General features: G+C 44.2%; 1 protein-coding gene across 2 annotated transcripts in view; it reads left to right on the top strand.

Annotated features, from left to right (window-relative positions):
• Positions 1-1,621: 1,621 nt before the first annotated feature.
• Positions 1,622-20,088, top strand: part of whrn (whirlin) — a 49,816-nt gene continuing 31,349 nt past the window's right edge. For both annotated transcript variants that reach the window (XM_062959649.1, XM_062959650.1), the window contains exons 1-2: positions 1,622-2,373; positions 18,630-18,845. In XM_062959649.1, the coding sequence (XP_062815719.1) occupies positions 1,678-2,373; positions 18,630-18,845 (912 nt within the window). In that variant the 5' untranslated portion in view covers positions 1,622-1,677. The remainder of the gene's footprint in view (positions 2,374-18,629; positions 18,846-20,088) is intronic.

Here is a 20,088-nt window from a genome sequence, read left to right on the forward strand (position 1 = left end):
AAAAAGGAAGGAAGGAAGGAAGGAAGGAAGGAAGGAAGGGAAAATTAGGAGAGAGAAAAGCAAGGAAGCAAAGAAGGAAGGAAGGAAACACTAGGAGAGAGAAGGAAGGAAGGAAGGAAGGAAGGAAGGAAGGAAGGAAGGAAGGAAAGAAAGAGGAAAATTAGGAGAGAGGAAAGCAAGTAAGTGAAGAAGGAGGGAAGGAAACACTAGGAGAGAGAAGGAAGGAAGGGAAGGAAAGAAGGGAAGGAAGAACTAGGGAAGAGAAAAGCAAGGAAGAGAAGGAAGAAGGAAAGAAAGAAGGGAAGAAGGAAGGAAGGAAGGCCCTTCAGGGAGAGAGGGCAGGTTAGAAATAAAGTTGTTGTTGTTGTTATTATTATTATTATTATTATTATTATTACTAAGGAAGGAAGGAGAGAAAGAAAGAAGCCAAGTAGTAAACAAGTAAAGAAGAAGGAATAAGATAAAAGGAGGGGAGGAGTGGGAGAAAGAGAATATATATATAGGAAAAGCCTATATATACCTCTATCTATGTCTGGTCTGCGTATAAAACGGCATTGAATGTTTGCCACATACGTATGTTCCGTGATCCACTCTGAGTCCACTTTGGGGTGAGAAGAGCAGAATATAAATACCATAAACAAAGAAATAAATAGGGAAGGAAAGTAGCAAGGAAGGAGAGAAGGAGGGAGAGAAAGCAAGGAAGAATATAAACACTGTAAATAAATAAGGAAGGAAAGAAAGAAAGAAAGTAGCAAGGAAGGAGAGAAGGAGGGAGAGAAAGCAAGGAAGAATATAAACACTAAATAAATAAATAAGGAAAGAAAGAAAAAGTAGCAAGGAAGGAGAGAAGGAGGGAGAGAAAGCAAGGAAGAATATAAACACTGTAAATAAATAAGGAAGGAAAGAAAGAAAGAAAGTAGCAAGGAAGGAGAGAAGGAGGGAGAGAAAGCAAGGAAGAATATAAACACTAAATAAATAAATAAGGAAAGAAAGAAAAAGTAGCAAGGAAGGAGAGAAGGAGGGAGAGAAAGCAAGGAAGAATATAAACACTGAAATAAATAAGGAAAGAAAGAAAGTAGCAAGGAAGGAGAGAAGGAGGGAGAGAAAGCAAGGAAGGATATAAACACTGAAATAAATAAGGAAAGAAAGTAGCAAGGAAGGAGGGAGAGAAAGCAAGGAAGAATATAAACACTGTAAATAAATAAATAAGGAAGGAAAGAAAGAAAGTAGCAAGGAAGGAGAGAAGGAGGGAGAGAAAGCAAGGAAGAATATAAACACTAAATAAATAAATAAGGAAGGAAAGAAAGTAGCAAGGAAGAAAGGAGAGAAAGAGAGAGCAAGGAAGAAGGTCAGGCTTGTTAGGAAAAAGTAGGGAATGAAAGAAGGAAGTCAAGAAAGAATCATGGAATCGTAGAGTTGGAAGAGACCCCATGGGCCATCCAGAAGCTAAGAAAGAGGCCAGGTAGGAAAGAAGGAAGGGAGGAAGAAGAGGGAGCAAGGAGAGAAGGAAGGAAAGGGAGAAGCATGGCCTCTTCTTCATTCTCTTGGACTCCTGGGATCAAGAGAAGTGAGGGAAGTCAGTAGTGGCTTCCTCGACGTGTCTCAGACCTTCTGGACCGATGATGTCCTGACCCTCAGAAGCTGTTGGAGGTGCGGGAGAGGCGGCGGAAGAAGGCGATGAGCACGGATCTGGACCGCCTCTCTCTGGAGTCCTGCTCTTCCTCCAGGTCCAGCCCGGGACCCCCAAACGCCCCCTCGGGCCCCGGCCTCCGCCTCCTCTCGGCCAACGTCAGGAAGCTCCACGGGGCCCTGAACTTGCTCCTCAGCGAGGCGGAAAGGGAGCAGTTCATCCACTGCCTCAACGTCTACCATTGCCGTCGGAACGTGTACGACCTGGTGCGGACCCTCAGGGTCCTCCTGGACGGGCCGGAGAAGCGCCGGCTCTTGCCCATGCTCCGCCTGGTCATCCCGCGCTCGGACCAGCTCCTCTTTGACCAATACACCTCGGAGGGGCTCTACCTGAAGGCTGACTTCTTGCCCGGCCTCGATGCCACCTCAGCATCACCCCGGTCCCTGCCTCCTCAGCCCGAGCCCTCGTTGGACCTCGCTGCCCCTTTCGAAGGGACGGTGGCCCCCCCGTTGGGCTCTGGGGCGCTTCATGGGGAGCTCCGTCCAGTGACCCTCAAGCGGCACAAGGCCCACGAAGGGCTGGGCTTCAGCATCCGCGGCGGTTCGGAGCACGGCGTGGGCATCTACATCTCCCTGGTGGAGCCGGGCTCCTTGGCCGAGAAGGAAGGGCTGCGGGTGGGCGACCAGATCCTGAAGGTCAATGGCAAGGCCTTGGACAAGGTGACCCATGCCGAAGCCGTCAAGGTAAGGCTGCTCCTCTCCTCTGGCGATTTCAGACTCAACTGCTTTGGTAGAGGGCCTGCGACCCCCATCATCCTGTACCTTGGTAGCTAATGGCTTTCATACTGCTCTCCTGGTATGGCTTTAGATCAGTGGTCTCCAATCTTTTTTTGACCAGGGACCACTTTGACCAGGGACCACTTTGACCAGGGACCAGTTTGACCGGGGACCACCTTGACCGGGAACCAGTTTGACCAGGAACGAGTTTGACCAGGGACCACTTGACCAGGGGCCACTTTGACCAGGAACCAGTTTGACCAGGGGCCACTTTGACCAGGAACCAGTTTGACCAGGAACCAGTTTGACCTGGAACTAGTTTGGCCAGGGATCACTTTGACCAGAAACCAGTTTAACCAGGAACCAGTTTGTCCAGGGACCAGCTTGTCCAGGGACCACTTTGACCAGGAACCACCTTGACCAGGGACCAGTTTGACCAGGAACCAGTTTGACCAGGGACCAGTTTGACCAGGAACCAGTTTGACCAGGGACCACTTGACCATGGGCCACTTTGACCAGGGACCAGTTTGACCAGGAACCACTTTGATGAGGGACCAATTTGATCCGGGACCACCTTGACCAGGGACCACTTGACCAGGAACCAGTTTGACCAGGGACCACTTCTGAAGGAGCTATTCTTTACTCTTTGAGTAGGTTTGGCATCTTGAAGGTCTTTAAAGTTCAGACCAAAAGCCAAAGTGGACTTGGTAGCTCAATTTCACAGAGACCACCAACGTTTGTTGGCATTGGCCATGCTGGACAATAGCTCAGTGGAGATGTAAACATGGGCCTGCCAAGTCCTTAGTCACAACTTCTAACCCAGTAGTTCTCAACCTGTGGGTCCGCAGATGTTTTGGCCTTCAACTCCCAGCTGGGATTTCTGGGAGTTGTAGGCCAAAACACCTGAAGACACACAAGTTGAGAACCAATGTTGTAACCAATAGCCCCATTATGTCAACAAGGCTTTGGATCCTCACCAGATTTTAGTCCGAACCCAAATGAAGCAACCCATGGTGTGGACTTCAGCCCCTTGGGTATGTCTTTAAAAGCACTACATGGTTGGAGAGCTTGTCCTTCAGCCAGTTACGTATTTCTGGAGTGCCAGCAGGAGAACATCTGAGCAGAACACATTTGACTTGAACCATGCGGTCTCTTTCCTCCTCGGGGTGCTTTCACGCTGGGAAGAAAAGATATTGCAGAAGCCGTGGGAGATGTCCTTCTGCTGTGAAATCCCATGAACCAGGCCGTGCAATTGGAGAAACCAAACCCTCTTTTAGAAACATAATCTCCTTACCGTACAGCTTGAGACAGTAATAAAGGTTCTGCCCAAGAGAAGTCCTCTTGGACAGTAGGTTCAATGGTTCAGAGCGAACCAACCATAAGATTAATGGAAATATATTAAATTAGAGATTCCAAATGGAGACGGGCTAAAAATACTCCTGTTTGAGTCCTGCTAAAAATATCCCCGTTGTTCAAAGCTCAAGTATGATCGACCTGGTCAGGTTGACTCATGGCTTTTCTGACTTCGAGAAGGAAACGATGCCTCGACCGGTGAAAAAGCAAGGACACATTAAATGCATTAACGTATTTAACATCCCTGCCCTTCAGTTTGCTTGATTCGATCAACGTGATAATTACATTTGCGCTCTTGCTGGCTCGCCACGCGCGGTGTTATGCATGGCTAATTAGCATTTATGCAAATGACTTGGAGAGATAGATGGGAACATTCCTCAGCATATGATCCTAATTAGTATTCTTACTTTCCAATCAGGGCTATGAAACCGTCATCCAAACGTACCCTGAAGTGTCTGCCAATTTCTCCTGTGGTTGTTGACGCTCTTTGTGGTCATTTCCAATGGCCAGATCATTATTTTTAATGTTCACCAATACCCTTGGCACTATCTGTCTCTCCTTTTCAAGACTTCAAAGCCAAGTCAAAATATTCCATTGCTGGCAAGGAACCTAATATAATATACTAGCTTTGCCCGGCTAGGCGTTGCTGTGGCTTATGGGAATTATTTGTTGGCCAGGTGCAATAGGAGTGAATAGCCTCGCAGCGTGAAAGTCTGGCCGTTTTGTGGAGTGGTTGGAGTCGTAGCATTAATCCAAGAGGCGCTTTGAAGTGTGGGTACTTCCTTAGTAGGGGAATTCTTGTTTGGCCAGATTGAATGGTATTGAATAGGTTTGTAGGTTAAAAGCCTGGTCGGTTGCTAGGTGAGGTTGAATGGGACAGAGCAGTGTTGTGGTTTCAAAGTTTGGGGGTTTTGTATGTAGGGGAAATGTTGGTTGGCCTGGTTGAAAAGTATTGAATAGCCTTGATGGTTGTAAGCCTGGTGGGTTTTTACCTTGCGGAATCCTTGGTTGGTCAGTTTGAATATAAATTAATAGTGTCGATGTGGGAGGTTTGAATGGTGGAATTAGCCACCTTGATTAGTTTTTAATGGCCTTGCAGGTTGAAAGGGTGTTTGTTTACTGTCTGGAGGAATGTTTTGTTGGGAAGTGTTAGCTGGCCCTGATTGTTTCGTTTGTAGAATTCCCAATTTCCCTGCTTTCCGAGTGTTGGTCTTTATTTCGTCTCCTGGTTTTAGAGATCATATTGTTTTCTATTATTATACCATAGTAAGTCTTATATATTATATTTATAATGTTATATTAGGTGGTTAGAATTGGATTATATGAGGTCAGTTGTACATAGTTGTATAAAATGTAGACTGAACTGGATTAGATGGCAGTGTAGAGTGAAGGCGATGTCATAGAGGAATATTATTTAGAATGCCAAGGTAGATAATCCAGTTTAAAGGAGATATTGGCAGATGTACCTTGGTATTCTGGCTAATATTGTTGTGTGGCAGGGGTTTGAGTGTAGACTGCCACATAATGGAGTTGAAATCAGATAATCTGTATTTTCTAGGGACAGTAGTATGGATGAGGTCTAAATGCAGTTTGTCTATGCCCTGGGATGCAGGCGTGGGCCAACTTGGGCCTTTGCTGCAGGTGGTTTGGACTTCAACTCCCAGCATTCGTAACAGCCTGAGTCCCTTTTGTTTTTTCTCTCAGAAGCTTAAGGTGTTAGGAATGGTGAGAGTTGAAGTTGAAAACAGCTGGGTGAAGAGTACCTGATCGCCTGTTGTGGCTGTTGCTGTTGTGATTGTGTTTTTAGTGTAATTGCGTTGTATCTTACTTGAGGCAGGGATGATTGATTGTGTTGGCAATTTTTGAGTTTGGGGGGTTTGAGGTTTTGTTGTTTTGTGAGTCGCCGTGATGCCAAAAGCCTTTTATATATATATAGAAGTACTGTATATACTTGAGTATAAGCTGGGTTTTTCAGTCCTTTTTTAGAACTGAAAAATCCCCACTCGGCTTATACTCGGGTGAGGGTCCTGGTTGGCTTATACTCGGGTCGGCTTATGGGTTCTACTTCTGCCTCCAAATAACCTGTTGTCTTATAATTTAGCCAGCCCCTTCCTTTGAAATATCGCCTATAGCACTTAGCTGACCTTGGCATCTCCAATTCAAGTAGTAGTAATCACGGCGAAACCTGCTTATCTTCCAAGATGAGATGAGATCTGGTGCCTTCACAATATCTATGCCGTTCAGCTACCGATCGTTCTTTTCTTCTTAAGCTAGGTGTTAGCTGGCCCTGATTGTTTACTGTCTGGATTTCCCCTGTTTTCAGAGTGTTGTTTTTTTATTTATTGTCCTGATTTTAGAGGTTTTTTTTAATACTGGGGCCCAGATTCCCTTTCGGTGGCCTTTTAGTTATCTGCCTTGATATTCTGGGTTATATGGCTGTGTGGAAGGACCCTCACACTGCCCTATATCCCAGTTCAATGTTTGGTGCTAAATTTGCAAATATAGTAATTCCTACATAACATTACCATGTATTGAACCGCTTTTTCTTTCAATTTGTTTTAAAACATGATGTTTTGGTGCTTGATTTGTAAAATCTAAATGTAATTTGATGTTTAATAAGCTCTTCCTCAGTCCTTCCTTATTATCCAACATTTTCACTTATCCTATGCTTTTATTTTTCAGTGATTGGTTTGGGGGGGGGCAAATTCTGTTCGCTTACACTTGAAAATTACCTAGGGCTGGCCCTGGTTGTGAGGTCTGTTGGAAATTAGGCAAGTGAAGTTTATACATCTGGAATTTCCAGGGTGGGAGAAAGAACTCTTGTCTGTTTCAGGCAAGTGTGAATGTTGCAATTGGTTATCTTGATTAGCATTGAGTGGCCTTGCAACTTCAAAGCCTGGCTGCTTCCTGCCTGGGGGAATCCTTTGTTGGGTGGTGTTAGCCGGCTCTGATTGTTTTCTGTCTGGAATTCATCTGGTCCTTGTCTGGGTTTTCGAGTTCTTTGGGGATAGTGTGACTTCTCTCTCGTAAGAGGTGGTCATAAATACGATGAGCCTGTGACGTTTTGAAAGTCCTTTTGCTTGTGAGAAATTATGGGATCATATCTGTCTCTCTGAAATGTAGAAAGAAAGTCAGGGAGCGCAGTAGATGTGCTTTCCCGATCCTTAGTTTTTCCAATCTCCGTGTCTCTTGGAACAATTTCTCCCTGTAGAGATGTTCAATGTTTTGCTGAAGGCTTTCATGGCCGGAATCACTGGGTTGTTGTGGTTTTTCTGGGCTATACTGCCTTGTTCCAGAAGCATTCTCTCCTGACGTTTCACCTACATCTGTGGCAGGCATCCTCTGAGGTTGTGAGGCCTGTTGGAGACTAGGCAAGTGAGGTTTATATATCTGTGGAATGATGTCCAGGATGGGAGAAAGAACTCTGGTCTGTTCAATCCAATTTCATTGGGTAGACATACTATATTTTCAACGGAGACAAGATTCATTTACTTTTTTGCCTTCACTTCGTGGCTCTTCTATTTGACTCCTGTCTTCTTTCCTGTCCTCTACTGAAAATATAGATTTCGTAGCTTTGGGGCTCGACTTTTTTCATTTGTCCAAGTCAGCGCTAGGTTACAACGCCGCTATTAATGTGACCGTTTTGAGAGCTTGGCTGCAGGCGCCTCTGGGGTTTTTATTTTAGAGGTGACCATCTTCACTTCCTTGCCCCTTGTCACGTTTCCAGCAGAAGGATCAACGCAACGGTGTGATTCTTTGGAGATTTGTGAGATGTCAGTTTTGACTCCTGACATCGTCTGGAGAAGCGGACAGCAATTTCATATCGGAAAGCCTCCTGAATAGACATAACTCGAAGTGAACTTCTCCGGTAGAGACAAGGTCGAAAGCATTTTCTTGAGAGGATAATATGCAGCCTTGTATTGCAGTAATCTTTTCTCCGGGCAAAGCCATGTCAAATGCAAGAACGTTTCTTCTATTTTAAGACCCAAAGGAGTAAAATGGATAGGAGCTGTGCTTGTGTGCCTTAAGATAAACCTGGTTACATAAATTCAGAGACGGTTCAACCAACAGGCAAACAAGGCACCATTCTCTAGGGGACGCAGTTGAGCCGCTCCCAGGTGCATGCGCATGCATGTGAATGTTGCAGTTGGCCAGCTTTAGCATTTAATTGCCTTGCAGATTCAAAGCCTAGCTGCTTCCTCCCTGGGGGCATCCTTGGTTGGGAGGTGTTAGCTGGCCCTTATTGTTTCCTGTCTGGATTTCCCCTGTTTTCAGAGTGTTGTTTTTTATTTAGGCTTTCCCTTAATTCCTCATTATCCAACATTTTCGCTTATCCAATGCTTTTATTTTTCAGTAATTGGATTGGGGGGGGGGCAAAATTCTGTTCGCCTACACTTGAAAATTACCTTGGCCCGGCCCTGCATAAATTACACGACCCTTGATCTTGTAAATCGCCTAGAGCATCTTGGATGGAGGGCGATTAATAAGTAATTAAATGATGATGATGATATTGAGAGGTCTGTACCTGAACGCAGCATTGCTCTCACAGCAATTGTATCAACATGAACCACTTTTCAAAGCCCAAAAGCCGTCCCATGAAATCATTTCTTTCCCACCTGGACTCCTTATCTCTGAGCCTGCGAGAGAAGCAAGTCCTTAATCGCCGACCCTGTTGTCTTAGCTCTCATCTCTCTGACCTCAACAAACAATCTCCTCGGACTGGGCTTCTGGCAGGTTCCCAGACCTTCACCGTTCTCTTGGGAACCTTCAGAAGATTCCAAAACATTTCTGCCAGGCGATTCCACAACATTTCTTTCTGGGCCCTCTGAATCTCTCCCAGCATCCCCAGCCTCATCTTCTGAACACTCAGAATCTGGCAAGGCCACAACAACGAGATTACAAAATGTTTTGTGCTTTTTCACATTACAGCACTTTTTGTTTGTTTTGGCAGACTGGATTGCCATCCCAACAAATAGCTAAATACTAGCTCCAGCACTATGGAGAGACCCTTGAAAGGCAGTCAAAACCTGGCATGGATGCCCTGCCCCACTGACATGGGAGCCATCATCCACTGCAGCATGAAATTTTTCTATACAACCCTGTCGTAGCATCTTGGCCATCATTGTTCTGCATAGCTTATCGATCCTCAGCGACACATTAGAACTATTTGAGCCAAAAGAGATAACGCTAAAGGCTGCCAGCTGCTTCAGGAAGGATGGAATGTTCCCTTATTCAATCAACAGTAATCAAAGTTCTCATTTCAGTGGATGAATAAAAATATTCCAGTCTTCCAATGCATCAGAAGTAGCTTCCACTGATATCGTCCATATGCTGTCTGAGCAGCTTGCCATGCAAAAACCTCATATGAAGCATGTGTCACATAGCTCAGGAAAGCAAAGAAAAAGCACTTCGGATGTTACAGTCTCTCATTCTTTTTTATTTCACTCCAGGTTTTACATAGTTATTTTTATATAAATCCTTATTATTCATCATTATGTCTATTCCTTTTTTTCCCTTTTGCTTGAGGGGTTGTTTCAATTTTAGTTCTTCTTTTTCTTTGCCGCTAATTTTTTTTTTGTGCATAAATTGGTCAGGAGTCCATCAACTAGTCCAAACTGGTTAACCTGTTGTGTCATTTTAGGAAATTCTTTCAGTGGGTCTTCCGACATTAGGACAATGTCATCCGCAATTACCTTGATTTTGTATTTTTGGTTTTTCACTTTTATTCCTATTAGATCTTCATCTAGGCATAATTTCCTTGCTAAGATTTCTCTTGAGAGTATAAATCATAGGGGTGTCTCACGCCTGTCTGTATTGGAAAAGTTTAATCATGTCTCCTTTGATTTTGATTTTATCTTTTTGTTTGTTTATATTACTTGTGTATTCCAGAGATAAATTTTTCACATCTTAAATTCTTTAGTAGTTCCATTCTGAAATTTAGTCAATCAAAGGCCTTTTCAGCATCTAATTGTTTGCCTATATATAGTGTAATCGGCACTGAGTCCCCTCAGGGAGAAGGGAATATAAATAAAGTGTTGTTGTTGTGTTGTTGTTGTTGTTGTTGTTATTATTATTATTAGTAGTAGTAGTAGTAGTAGTAAATGTTTACCCCATTTAAAATTTAAAATTTTGATATATTCAATTGTGTTTAGGATTATCCTTGTGTATCCTTTAATTTGCCTTCCAGGTAGAAAGCCTGCTTGATCAGATTTAATCCCAGTCTGTCATTTGGACAGGTAGTCGGATCAATACTTTGAAATTCCTCTCAAAAATCAATCTGCCCTTTTCCAGAGTATTTCACTTTCCATCTGTTGTTGCTGTCTTTCCTTCTCGTTCAGCTTTCCTTGGAACTCATCCTTTTGCAAAGCCCAGACAAGCTAAGATATACATCCCACTCCGTTGTTTTCCTCCTCTCTTCCTCCGTGGCTGTCTGTCTCGCACACTCAGAAACATAATACCCTCATATTTCCTCTCTCCCCTGAAAGGATGTAAAAAGATATTTCATTTGTGGGTATTTTGATTGGAGACGGAGTCTTGGTGCTGAGATAAAACAGCTCTCGAATAAGCAGGGAGAGAAAAGAGACGAGAAGCAGGACACGATTTACAGCACTGACCCCATTTCTGTTGAGCTTTCAACCTTTCACCTCCTTGCTATTGATCCCCTTTTCAGCATAAATAAAATAGACCTGTCCTCAGTTGACCTCATCGTCTCATATCACCTTTGGTCTTACCCCCTTAAAAATCTTGACCTTCTTCATGCAAAGTTCAGGAAAAAATATTTTTACATCACCCAGAATCCACCATAGTGTTTCTCTTTAAGGCAAAGGAGGCTTTGTGTCTCTCAAAAGAACACTCTGCCCTTAAAATCATCAGTCCAGACAACTTGAGATAGATGAGCTCTGGTTTTCGGAACTGCAGCCACTCCATTCTGAAAAGAAGATCCAGCGGTAAGATTGCAGGGAAAGAAATTGATCCCTGACAAATCCAGGAAAAGTCCAACCAAGGGGCTCTCTCCAGAGATGTCTCTCTTTGCATGACTTATTATATCTTTCTGCAGCTTTGGCTGGAGGCTCCGCCATGCTCAAGTTGATGTACGTTCTTTGTGCACTTTTCCTTTACTTCCTGGTGCATGGGTGCAATTCGGTAATGTTCTTTTGGAACATTCATTTCACATAGCGATTGTGCCAAATCAATTTGTTAAGTTTTTTTTCCCTGTAGCCCTCTCAAATCTTTTAGTAATTATTAGAGTTGTGCTTTTGGGGTAAACCTTGACCTGCTTCATGTCCCGGTTTTGAGCCTCCCAAAATCGGGAGAGCATATATCTGTTTTCACTCTGGGATGCCAAAAAATCTGTTTTTTATCGGCCCATTATGGAAGGGGCACTTCCCAGACTCCCTGTCATTTTAGGCACTGAGGCTGTTTTACTCTAGAGGAGAGGCGCTCAGCTGCAGGCTTTAAGGAGGCTTCGTCCCTATTTCTATTCTAGAGGAGAGGCGCTCAGCTGCAGGCAGGTGTGCATGCTTTCTGGGCCTGCACAGCATACACACACACTCTTTCCAAAGCAAGGAGTCAAATTTTCATTCTTGCTCTAGAGTCGGCGCTCAGCTGCAGGCAGGTGTGCATGCTTTCTGGGACTGCACAGCACACACACACACACACACTCTTTCTAAGGCAAGGAGGCAAGTTCTCATTCTTGCTCTAGAGTCAGCGCTCGGCTGCAGGCAGGTGCGCATGCTTTCTGGGCCTGCACAGCACACACACACACACTTTACATGGCAAGGAGGCAAGTTCTCATTCTTGCTCTAGAGTTGGCGCTCGACTGCAGGCAGGTGTGCACGCTTTCTAGGCCTGCACAGCACACACACACATACACACACTTTCCATGGCAAGGAGGCAAGTTCTCATTCTTGCTCTAGAGTCGGCACTCGGCTGCAGGCAGGTGCGCATGCTTTCTAGGCCTGCACAGCACACACACACATACACTCTTTCCAAAACAAGGAGGCAACTTCTTATTCTTGCTCTAGAATCGGTGCTCAGCTGCAGGCAGATGTGCGCGATTTCTGGGCCTGCACCCCACACACATACACACACTCTCTTTCCAAGGCATGAAGTGCCACATGCTCACAAAAAGCAGACACTCAGGGGTCTTCCCGTTACGTGCACCCGAAGGTAACAAGAGTAACGAAAGAATGGATGCCTCTCTAAGGCAGACATGATCAAGTGTATCTGTGATGCCATTCCCATAGCTGCAAACTAGGTCGGCAATGTCTCTCTTTAATTGGGCCCACTGGGCCGAGTGCCACAGTAGTTCAACCTATTCCGATCTACCTGTTTCTATTATTAGCATAAAAGCACCTCAAGGCATGTTCTGGGATTGTTGCTCACGTGTTTGGGTGCCTCCCCTACCCATTGCTACAGCTTTATTGATCAAAAAGGGTTGAACTGTGATGTTCACTTCCATCGGATCAGATAATGGATGCTCCAAACTTTCTTATGGAATAGGATTGGGCAACGTTCGCCTCTGTGATTGTGTGTGGCCCAAGATGGTTTCTTTGTCCCTGGATTCATTGGATTGCACTTTTTTTCTAGCAATAATAATAATAGACAGAAGGCCTGATCCTTGCAGCCCAGGAGCAAACCATCAGAACAAAGGCAATTCAGGCCATGATCGAAAAATCAGCTGATGACCCAAAATGCAGACTGTGCAAAGAGACCGACGAAACCATGGATCATATCCTCAGCTGCTGTAAGAAAATCGCACAGACAGACTACAAACAGAGGCACAACTATGTGGCCCAAATGATTCATTGGAACTTATGCCTCAAGTACCACCTCCCAGCAGGAAAGAACTGGTGGGATCACAAACCTGCAAAAGTATTGGAAAATGAGCACGCAAAGATACTGTTGGACTTTCGAATCCAGACTGACAAAGTTCTGGAACACAACACACCAGACATCACAGTTGTGGAAAAGAAAAAGGTCTGGATCATTGATGTTGCCATCCCAGGTGACGGTCGCATTGACGAAAATCAACAGGAAAAACTCAGCCGCTCTCAGGACCTCAAGATTGAACTTCAAAGACTCTGGCAGAAACCAGTGCAGGTGGTCCCGGTGGTGATGGGCACACTGGGTGCCGTGCCAAAAGATCTCAGCCGGCATTTGGAAACAATAGACATTGACAAAATTACGATCTGCCAACTGGAAAAGGCCACCCTACTGGGATCTGCACACATCATCCGAAAATACATCACACAGTCCTAGACACTTGGGAAGTGTTCGACTTGTGGTTTTGTGATACGAAATCCAGCATATCTATCTTGTTTGCTGTGTCATAAAATAATAATAATAATAATACGAAATCCAGCATATATATTTTGTGACCTTCCCACCGGCGCAATACCTATTGATCTACTCACATTTGCATGTTTTCGAACTGCTAGGTTGGCAGAAGCTGGGGCTAACAGCAGGTGCTCACTCCACTCCCCGGATTCGAGTCTGCAAGTTCCGCAGTTCAGCACTTTAACACACTGCACTATCGGGAGCTATATACATAAAATACATACAATAAAATACATATATCCAAACACTCCTCTATAAAATACACCAAAACACATGGTGCAAAGAGATGTTTCTGCAGTTGGTTTTTGGCTCCTCACTCTCCCCCATGAGTTGTGTTCCAGAATCCATTGTCATTCAGTCGAAAGAGGGTTTTCTGTGAAGGAGCCAAGACTGTGGGCTGCAGCTGATTGCCGCCAAGCAAAATGAATAGGGCTCAATTGCTCATTTCGTTAAGAGCTGGAGAAGCAAGCGAGCAAGCTGGCTGGCGCGAGGGACACAAAGGAGGCCTCAAGAAAGCTGAGCAAGGAGGAAGTTGGTTCATCAAGGCTTCCAGAAAAGAGCTCAGGATATATGGGCATTGATCTGCACCTCTGCTATAAAGGGAAAATGCCAAAAGACTCAAGGTGTGGTTTGGTGGTGGTGGTGGTGATGTCTTGGTGTCTGCGTTTTTAAGCCTGTTATTGGGTTATTTGGGGTGCTAATTCAGAAAATTGCATTGGATAGACCACATGAGCTCTAGATTATTAAATATTGTTTTCTGTGGGCAAGGAGCTGGCCACTACTAGATGGTATATGTTCTGTATCAGAAACTAGAGCTGATGTGGTCTATCCAGTGCAATTTTCTGAATCAGCACCCCAAATAAACAAACTGAATCTAAATTTGACCAAAAAGTGATTCGTAACCCTTTTGGTACTAATGTTGGAGAGTGGGCCCTGGTTAAAGTGGGCCCTGTCAACGTGGTCCTTTGTCAACATGGTCCCTGGTCAAAGTGGTCCTTGGTCAAGTTGGTACCTGGTCAAAGTTGTCCCTGGTCAACGTGGTCCTTTGTCAACGTCAATGTGGTCCATAGTCAAAGTGGTCCCTGGTCAATGTTGTTTCTGATCAACATGGTCCCTTGTCAACGTCAATGTGGTCTGAAGTCAAAGTGGTCCCTAGTCAATGTGGTCTCTGGTCAATGTCAGTGTGGTCCGTAGTCAAAGTGGTCCCTGGTCAATGTGGTCTCTGGTCAATGTCAGTGTGGTCCGTAGTCAAAGTGGTCCCTGGTCAATGTGGTCTCTGGTCAATGTCAGTGTGGTCCGTAGTCAAAGTGGTCCCTGGTCAATGTGGTCTCTAGACAACATGGTCCCTGGTCAACGTCAATGTGGTCCGTAGTCAAAGTGGACCCTGGTCAGTGTCAATGTGGTCCATAGTCAAAGTGGTCCCTGGTCAATGTGGTTTCTGGTCAACATGGTCCCTGGTCAATGTGGTTCCTTGTCAACGTCAAAGTGGTCCCTGGTCAATGTGGTTTCTGGTCAACATGGTCCCTGGTCAATGTGGTTCCTTGTCAACGTCAAAGTGGTCCCTGGTCAATGTGGTCTCTGATCAATGTCAATGTGGTACGTAGTCAAAGTGGTCCCTGGTCAATGTGGTCTCTAGTCAACGTCAATGTGGTCCGTAGTCAAAGTGGTCCCTGGTCAATGTGGTCTCTAGTCAACATGGTCCCTGGTCAACATGGTCCCTTGTCAATGTCAATGTGGTCCGTAGTCAGAGTGGACCCTGGTCAATGTGGTCTCTGGTCAACATGGTCCCTGGTCAATGTGTTGGTGTATTTTTGGTGTAAGGGTGAAATGTTGAATCAAGTGTTTTTCTGTTGGAGTTTTGCAACTGTATTCTGGCATGCTTTCCAGCAGCACACAGGTTAATGGCAGGCCAGCTTGAGTGATAGCCTACCTAGCCAATAGGTCAAACCTTCCGGTCTCAGAGGGCAGACAGGACGTTCATCATTCTGCTATGGAATGTGAGAGTTGCCGGCAGACGAGCTTCACTGACGATCAACAAAGAGTAAGGTCATGCTTTGCCTTGCTTAGAAAAGCATGAGTCCTATGAGCGATAGACTTTGTAACTGTAAATAGTTTGTATATATAATAAAGCAGGGGTCCCCAAACTTTTAAAACAGGGGGCCAGTTCACAATTCTTCGGACCATTGGAGGACCGGACTATAGTTGGCCACCGAGCATAAATAATAATAATAATAATAACAGCAATAATAATAAAGAGGGTTGCAAGAGACCCCTTGGGCCATTGAGTCAAATCCCCTTCTGCTTTTGTGTACCGAAAGCACAAGCGAAGCACCCTTGACAGATGGCCACCCAGCCTCAATGTTAATAATAATAATAATAATAATAATAATAATAATAATAATAATAATAAAGAGGGTTGGAAGAGACTCCTTGGGCCATTGAGTCCAACCCCCTTCTGCACATGCAAAGCACCCCTGAGAGATGGCCACCCAGCCTTAATAATAATAATAATAATAATAATAATAATAATAATAATAATAATAATAATGGTTGTAAGAGAAGAAGAGACCCCTTGGGTCATTTAGCCCAACCCCCTTATGCCCTTGTGCCTTGGGGGCCGGATAAATGGCTTCGATGGGCCGCATCCGGCCCCCGGGCCTTAGTTTGGGGACCCCTGTAATAAAGCCTAAGAACCGCTGCGATCAGCTGAATTACGACCATGGTGTCGTTTGTCGTGCTGCTAAGCTGGATGCTTGAGCAGTCTGATGGAGAATGGATTGGTTAGAGGCCTGGCTCACCAATAAATCAGGGTGGTTCGGAGTTGATTAAACCCCCTGACACAATGTGGTCCCTGGTCAAAGTGGTCCCTGGTCAAAAAAAGATTGGGAAGCACTGGTCTATCTGATGGTGGAGGATGATAAGGCCAGCAGTCTATAGGCCTACAGGTTTCCCATCTTTTCAACTTCACAAATAAAAGCCAGCACACATTGTAATCCTATGTCATTGACATTAAATGTGCATTGAAACTACCGGTCCCAAACCCTGCCTTTGTATTCAGTGCGTGTCACTCAGAACACCAGCTGGTGGGATGTGTTATTGTCATAAATGGATCAGTGTGAAGGATGGCATATGTCGCCATTATTGATGGTCACAAATGAAACGCCATATCGCAAATCCATTTAATAGAGCTGCAAGCCATTTGCTGTCAGCCTGTTCTGCTTATGAGCCAACCGAGTGGAAGGCAGTTTAGGGGGGAAATAGCGTTTGGGAAAGAAGAAGACGAGGGAGAAGAAGCGTGCTTTTCCCGATTTCATGCTTCCGAGACACTCCTCCACCCGCTCACTCTCTCCATATGTATCTTTCCTTCTTTTATTAACAAGATTGGCATGACAGATAAGTAAAAGATTGCAATTGCAAGCGATCGATCGCCTCCTGAAATCTCTCGGGTAGCTATTCCCTTTGGCTCTCATTATCTCCAATCTCGTATGCTGTCCATTATGATCCACTCACAAAGTGCCTGTCATTGTGAAGGCGAAGCCATAGATTGAGAAAGCTGTCCCTAGATAGGTTGTTATCTGTTAAGGTAGAAACCATCACCCTATGAAGTATCTAGTTCCACTGCTCACCCAACTGCTGTTCCCATGTAGATGTCTCTGTGGATGTTCAACCAACGAAAGCCAATTATGAGCTCTAGTCCAATTCTGAAGAGAGCCATGTGTCTGTCTCCGTGTTTCTCTTTGTGTTGACACCAACGTTGGCAGGAAACTTTTTGAGATATTACAAATCATTCTCCAAGCAGTTGCATCATCTTCTGTGTGGCTAAGCTCTTGGCTGTTGATGGTCATCGTGTGGTAGTTGACACAATATGGGATCCAACGCCATTTAGCTAAACTAAAGGCGTATATGATCTAGCTCACTGCCTATAGATCAATGGGTTGGATACTGCAGTGTGTTGTGTCTTCCTCTTCTTCCTCGGAGGAGGAGTTGAAAGAGGAGAAGGCTGAACAGGGCTGAAGATTCTGGGCAGAAAGATCAGCCTGATCAAGAGGAAGAAAAAGAAGAAGGATGCACTTTGGTTGTTCCTACATTTCAGGAATGCCGAAGGGAACAACAAGCGAGGCGTAGGTCAGCCAGGATGGCTGAAAAGATACACCGCAATCAGACCACTACGTAGAGCTGTGGTTCTCAACTTGTGGGGGTAATGAAGTACAAATTTTTGGTTTACAGATGTTATGTTTAATTGTGTGTTTGTGTTTTAAAAGGGTAAGTATTACAGTTATTGCATCTCAGCACTCAGAGGCTGGTTGCCATGGAAAAGTAGGTGAAGCCAACTGCCATTTTGTTGAAGAAGTGCAGAGTTTAAAAAAGGGATTCAGTCTGTGATCTGATGAGGCACAGGGAAGATTGATCCTAGGTTGAGGGGATCAACCCTTAAATTAAAATTTTTAATTTTAATTTAAGTTTTAATGTTTTAATTTTTATAATGTATTTTAATGATGTATTTTTATAGTTTTAATTGATTATATGTACTGTTTTTGTTTTATTATTATGTTCTTGGCATTAAATGTTGCCAACTGTGTAAGCCGCCCTGAGTCCCCCCGGGTGAGAAGGGCGGGGTATAAATTCTGGAAATAAATAAATAAATAAATAAATCAAGGAGACTCAATTGTTCATTTTGAATCGGTTTAAAATAAGTTTGGTCACTTATTTAATGTAGTCTGTGTCCTGGTAAGGAACAGAGAATCTGTGATCGTATATCACAGGGGTGACTGCGGTTTAAAAGTAGCAGAGAAAGAAGTTCTAACTACTTTAAGTAAAAGAAGTGACACTTTAGAGAGTTTGACTCACCTTATTCTAGTATTGTAACTATTAATAAAAATACCTCCAAGTGAGAAACAATATTGTAACCACTAAGCTCTGTGCCTGAATAAACTTGTTATTGTTCTTCCAACATCTAAGCCTCTGTTGCATATATTATAAACCAAGTTACGCTACCATCTAAAGTGAATAAGAAGAAGAAGAAAAAAAGTAAAAGGTCTCCTCTCTGAGTCATTGGTGGTTGCATCTTTACAAATTGGTGGCAGTCGTTATTAGCTCCTTTACAAATTGGTGGCAGTTGTTATTAGCTTCCTTACAGTGGGTCCCCAGGTTTCCGGGCTGTATGGCCATGTTCTAGAAGCATTCTCTCCTGCCGTTTCATCCACATCAGTGGCAGGAATCCTTAGAGGCCCCTCAACCTCTGAGGATGCCTGCCATAGATGTAGGTGAAACGTCGGGAGAGAATGCTTCTAGAACATAGCCATACAGCCTAGAAGACTCACAACAACAATGGGTCAACATGGCCAAGGTTCATTGAAACTTTAGTCCTAAATGTCTGGAGGCATTCAAGTTGTCTTTTTCTCATAGCACTAGGACAGGATTAAGAGAAAGTCACAGCAATGGTTGGAAAACTATAGCTTTCTATTTCAAGATTTCTATTTCAGTTGACTCTCATCTTAACCAATAATCATGTCCTCTATGTCGACATCCAGGCACTCAAGGGGTCCAAGAAGCTGAACCTCTTAGTCCACTCTGTAGGACGCATCCCCGGCGGCTACATTACCAACCACATCTACACTTGGGTGGACCCCCAGGGTCGGAGCGTCTCCCCGCCGACAGGCCTTCCCCAGCACCAGAGCAACTCCCTGCGGAAAGATGGTGAGAAGAGGAGCCACCTCCAGCTCCTGCAAGAAGGAGATGAGAAGAAGGTGAGCACCACAAATTGATTTAATTATTTATCTACATTATTTATATTCTGCCCTTCTCGACCCGAAGGGGACTCAAGGCGGATTACAATGCACATGTACATGGCAAACATGCAATGCCATTATCAGACAGACCGCATATACAGACAGACAGTCACTCAAATCGCTTCTGACACAATAAAAAAGCTATTGTGTAAGAAAACCTACCTTTTTTCCAGTAAATGGGACAGTTGGATTTTGCCAAGGCACAGGTTCCCAGAGGCAGCTCTACTAGAGCTACAATCGAAGGTCAGAATTGTTGACAAGCGTGTTCCCAGCGGCGCTCCATTCTTTCTGTCTAAAACAATAACCGTTGCCTAGTTTCACGGGTCCTCTAAATCAAGAGTGCTTAGAGTCTCACGAAGCCGGTGCTAAATGGAAGTGCCGGTTATTAACAAAGGAGGCATGCATCGCTCTTTGAGCTATCACAAGAAGGCATTGATCTGCTGCGGTCGGCTCCGTTTCTCCATCATTTGGGATTCCATGCTGGATTAGGAATTAGCTGGTTTTCCCTGTAATAAGCAGTAAGAGCATCTTGAGCTTTGGAGAGCTTCTGTTCAACCATTTCAAAGCTCACTGCTTGAGCAGCGATGGCACGATCGTCAGCATAGATGAAGCTCTCTGTCCCTTCTGACAGTGGCTGATCATTTGTGTAAATGTTAAACACTGATGGAGCAAATTGTTTGGTTGCATGCTGTAAGTCTCTGCATGCTGTGAGAGAATCAGCCGTGTACAAAGATGTTGCCCAGGGGACACCTGGATGTGTTACTATCCTGCGGGGAGGCTTCTCTCATGTCCTTTATTTTAATAGGTGTGTTTATAGAATGTTTGCAATGTTTGTGTGTTTTGACTGTGTAGTGACCCGCTTTGAGCCACGAGGAGAGGCGAGTAAGAAATAATAATAATAATAATAATAATTATAATTATAATTATAATTATAATAATATTCTATGCAAAATATGGAGCTTGTACTATACAGACTTTCTGCTGGAAAGTATGCTTTCATCAGATTAGAAATAACAACAACAACAACAACAACAACCTGCTTTGATTGAAGTAAAAAATCAGAAACTCCTCAAAGCACAGCAAACAAAAAATTAGTACAAAAAAACTGCACTACAAACTAGTGCTGACAGCTGGAACAACAAAGCATTGCATGGGCAGTTCCTTAACAAAATTGAAGGAACTGTGTCAATAATAATAATAA

Source organism: Anolis carolinensis, unplaced genomic scaffold, assembly GCF_035594765.1.
Source record: "Anolis carolinensis isolate JA03-04 unplaced genomic scaffold, rAnoCar3.1.pri scaffold_7, whole genome shotgun sequence".
Lineage (NCBI taxonomy): Eukaryota > Metazoa > Chordata > Lepidosauria > Squamata > Dactyloidae > Anolis > Anolis carolinensis.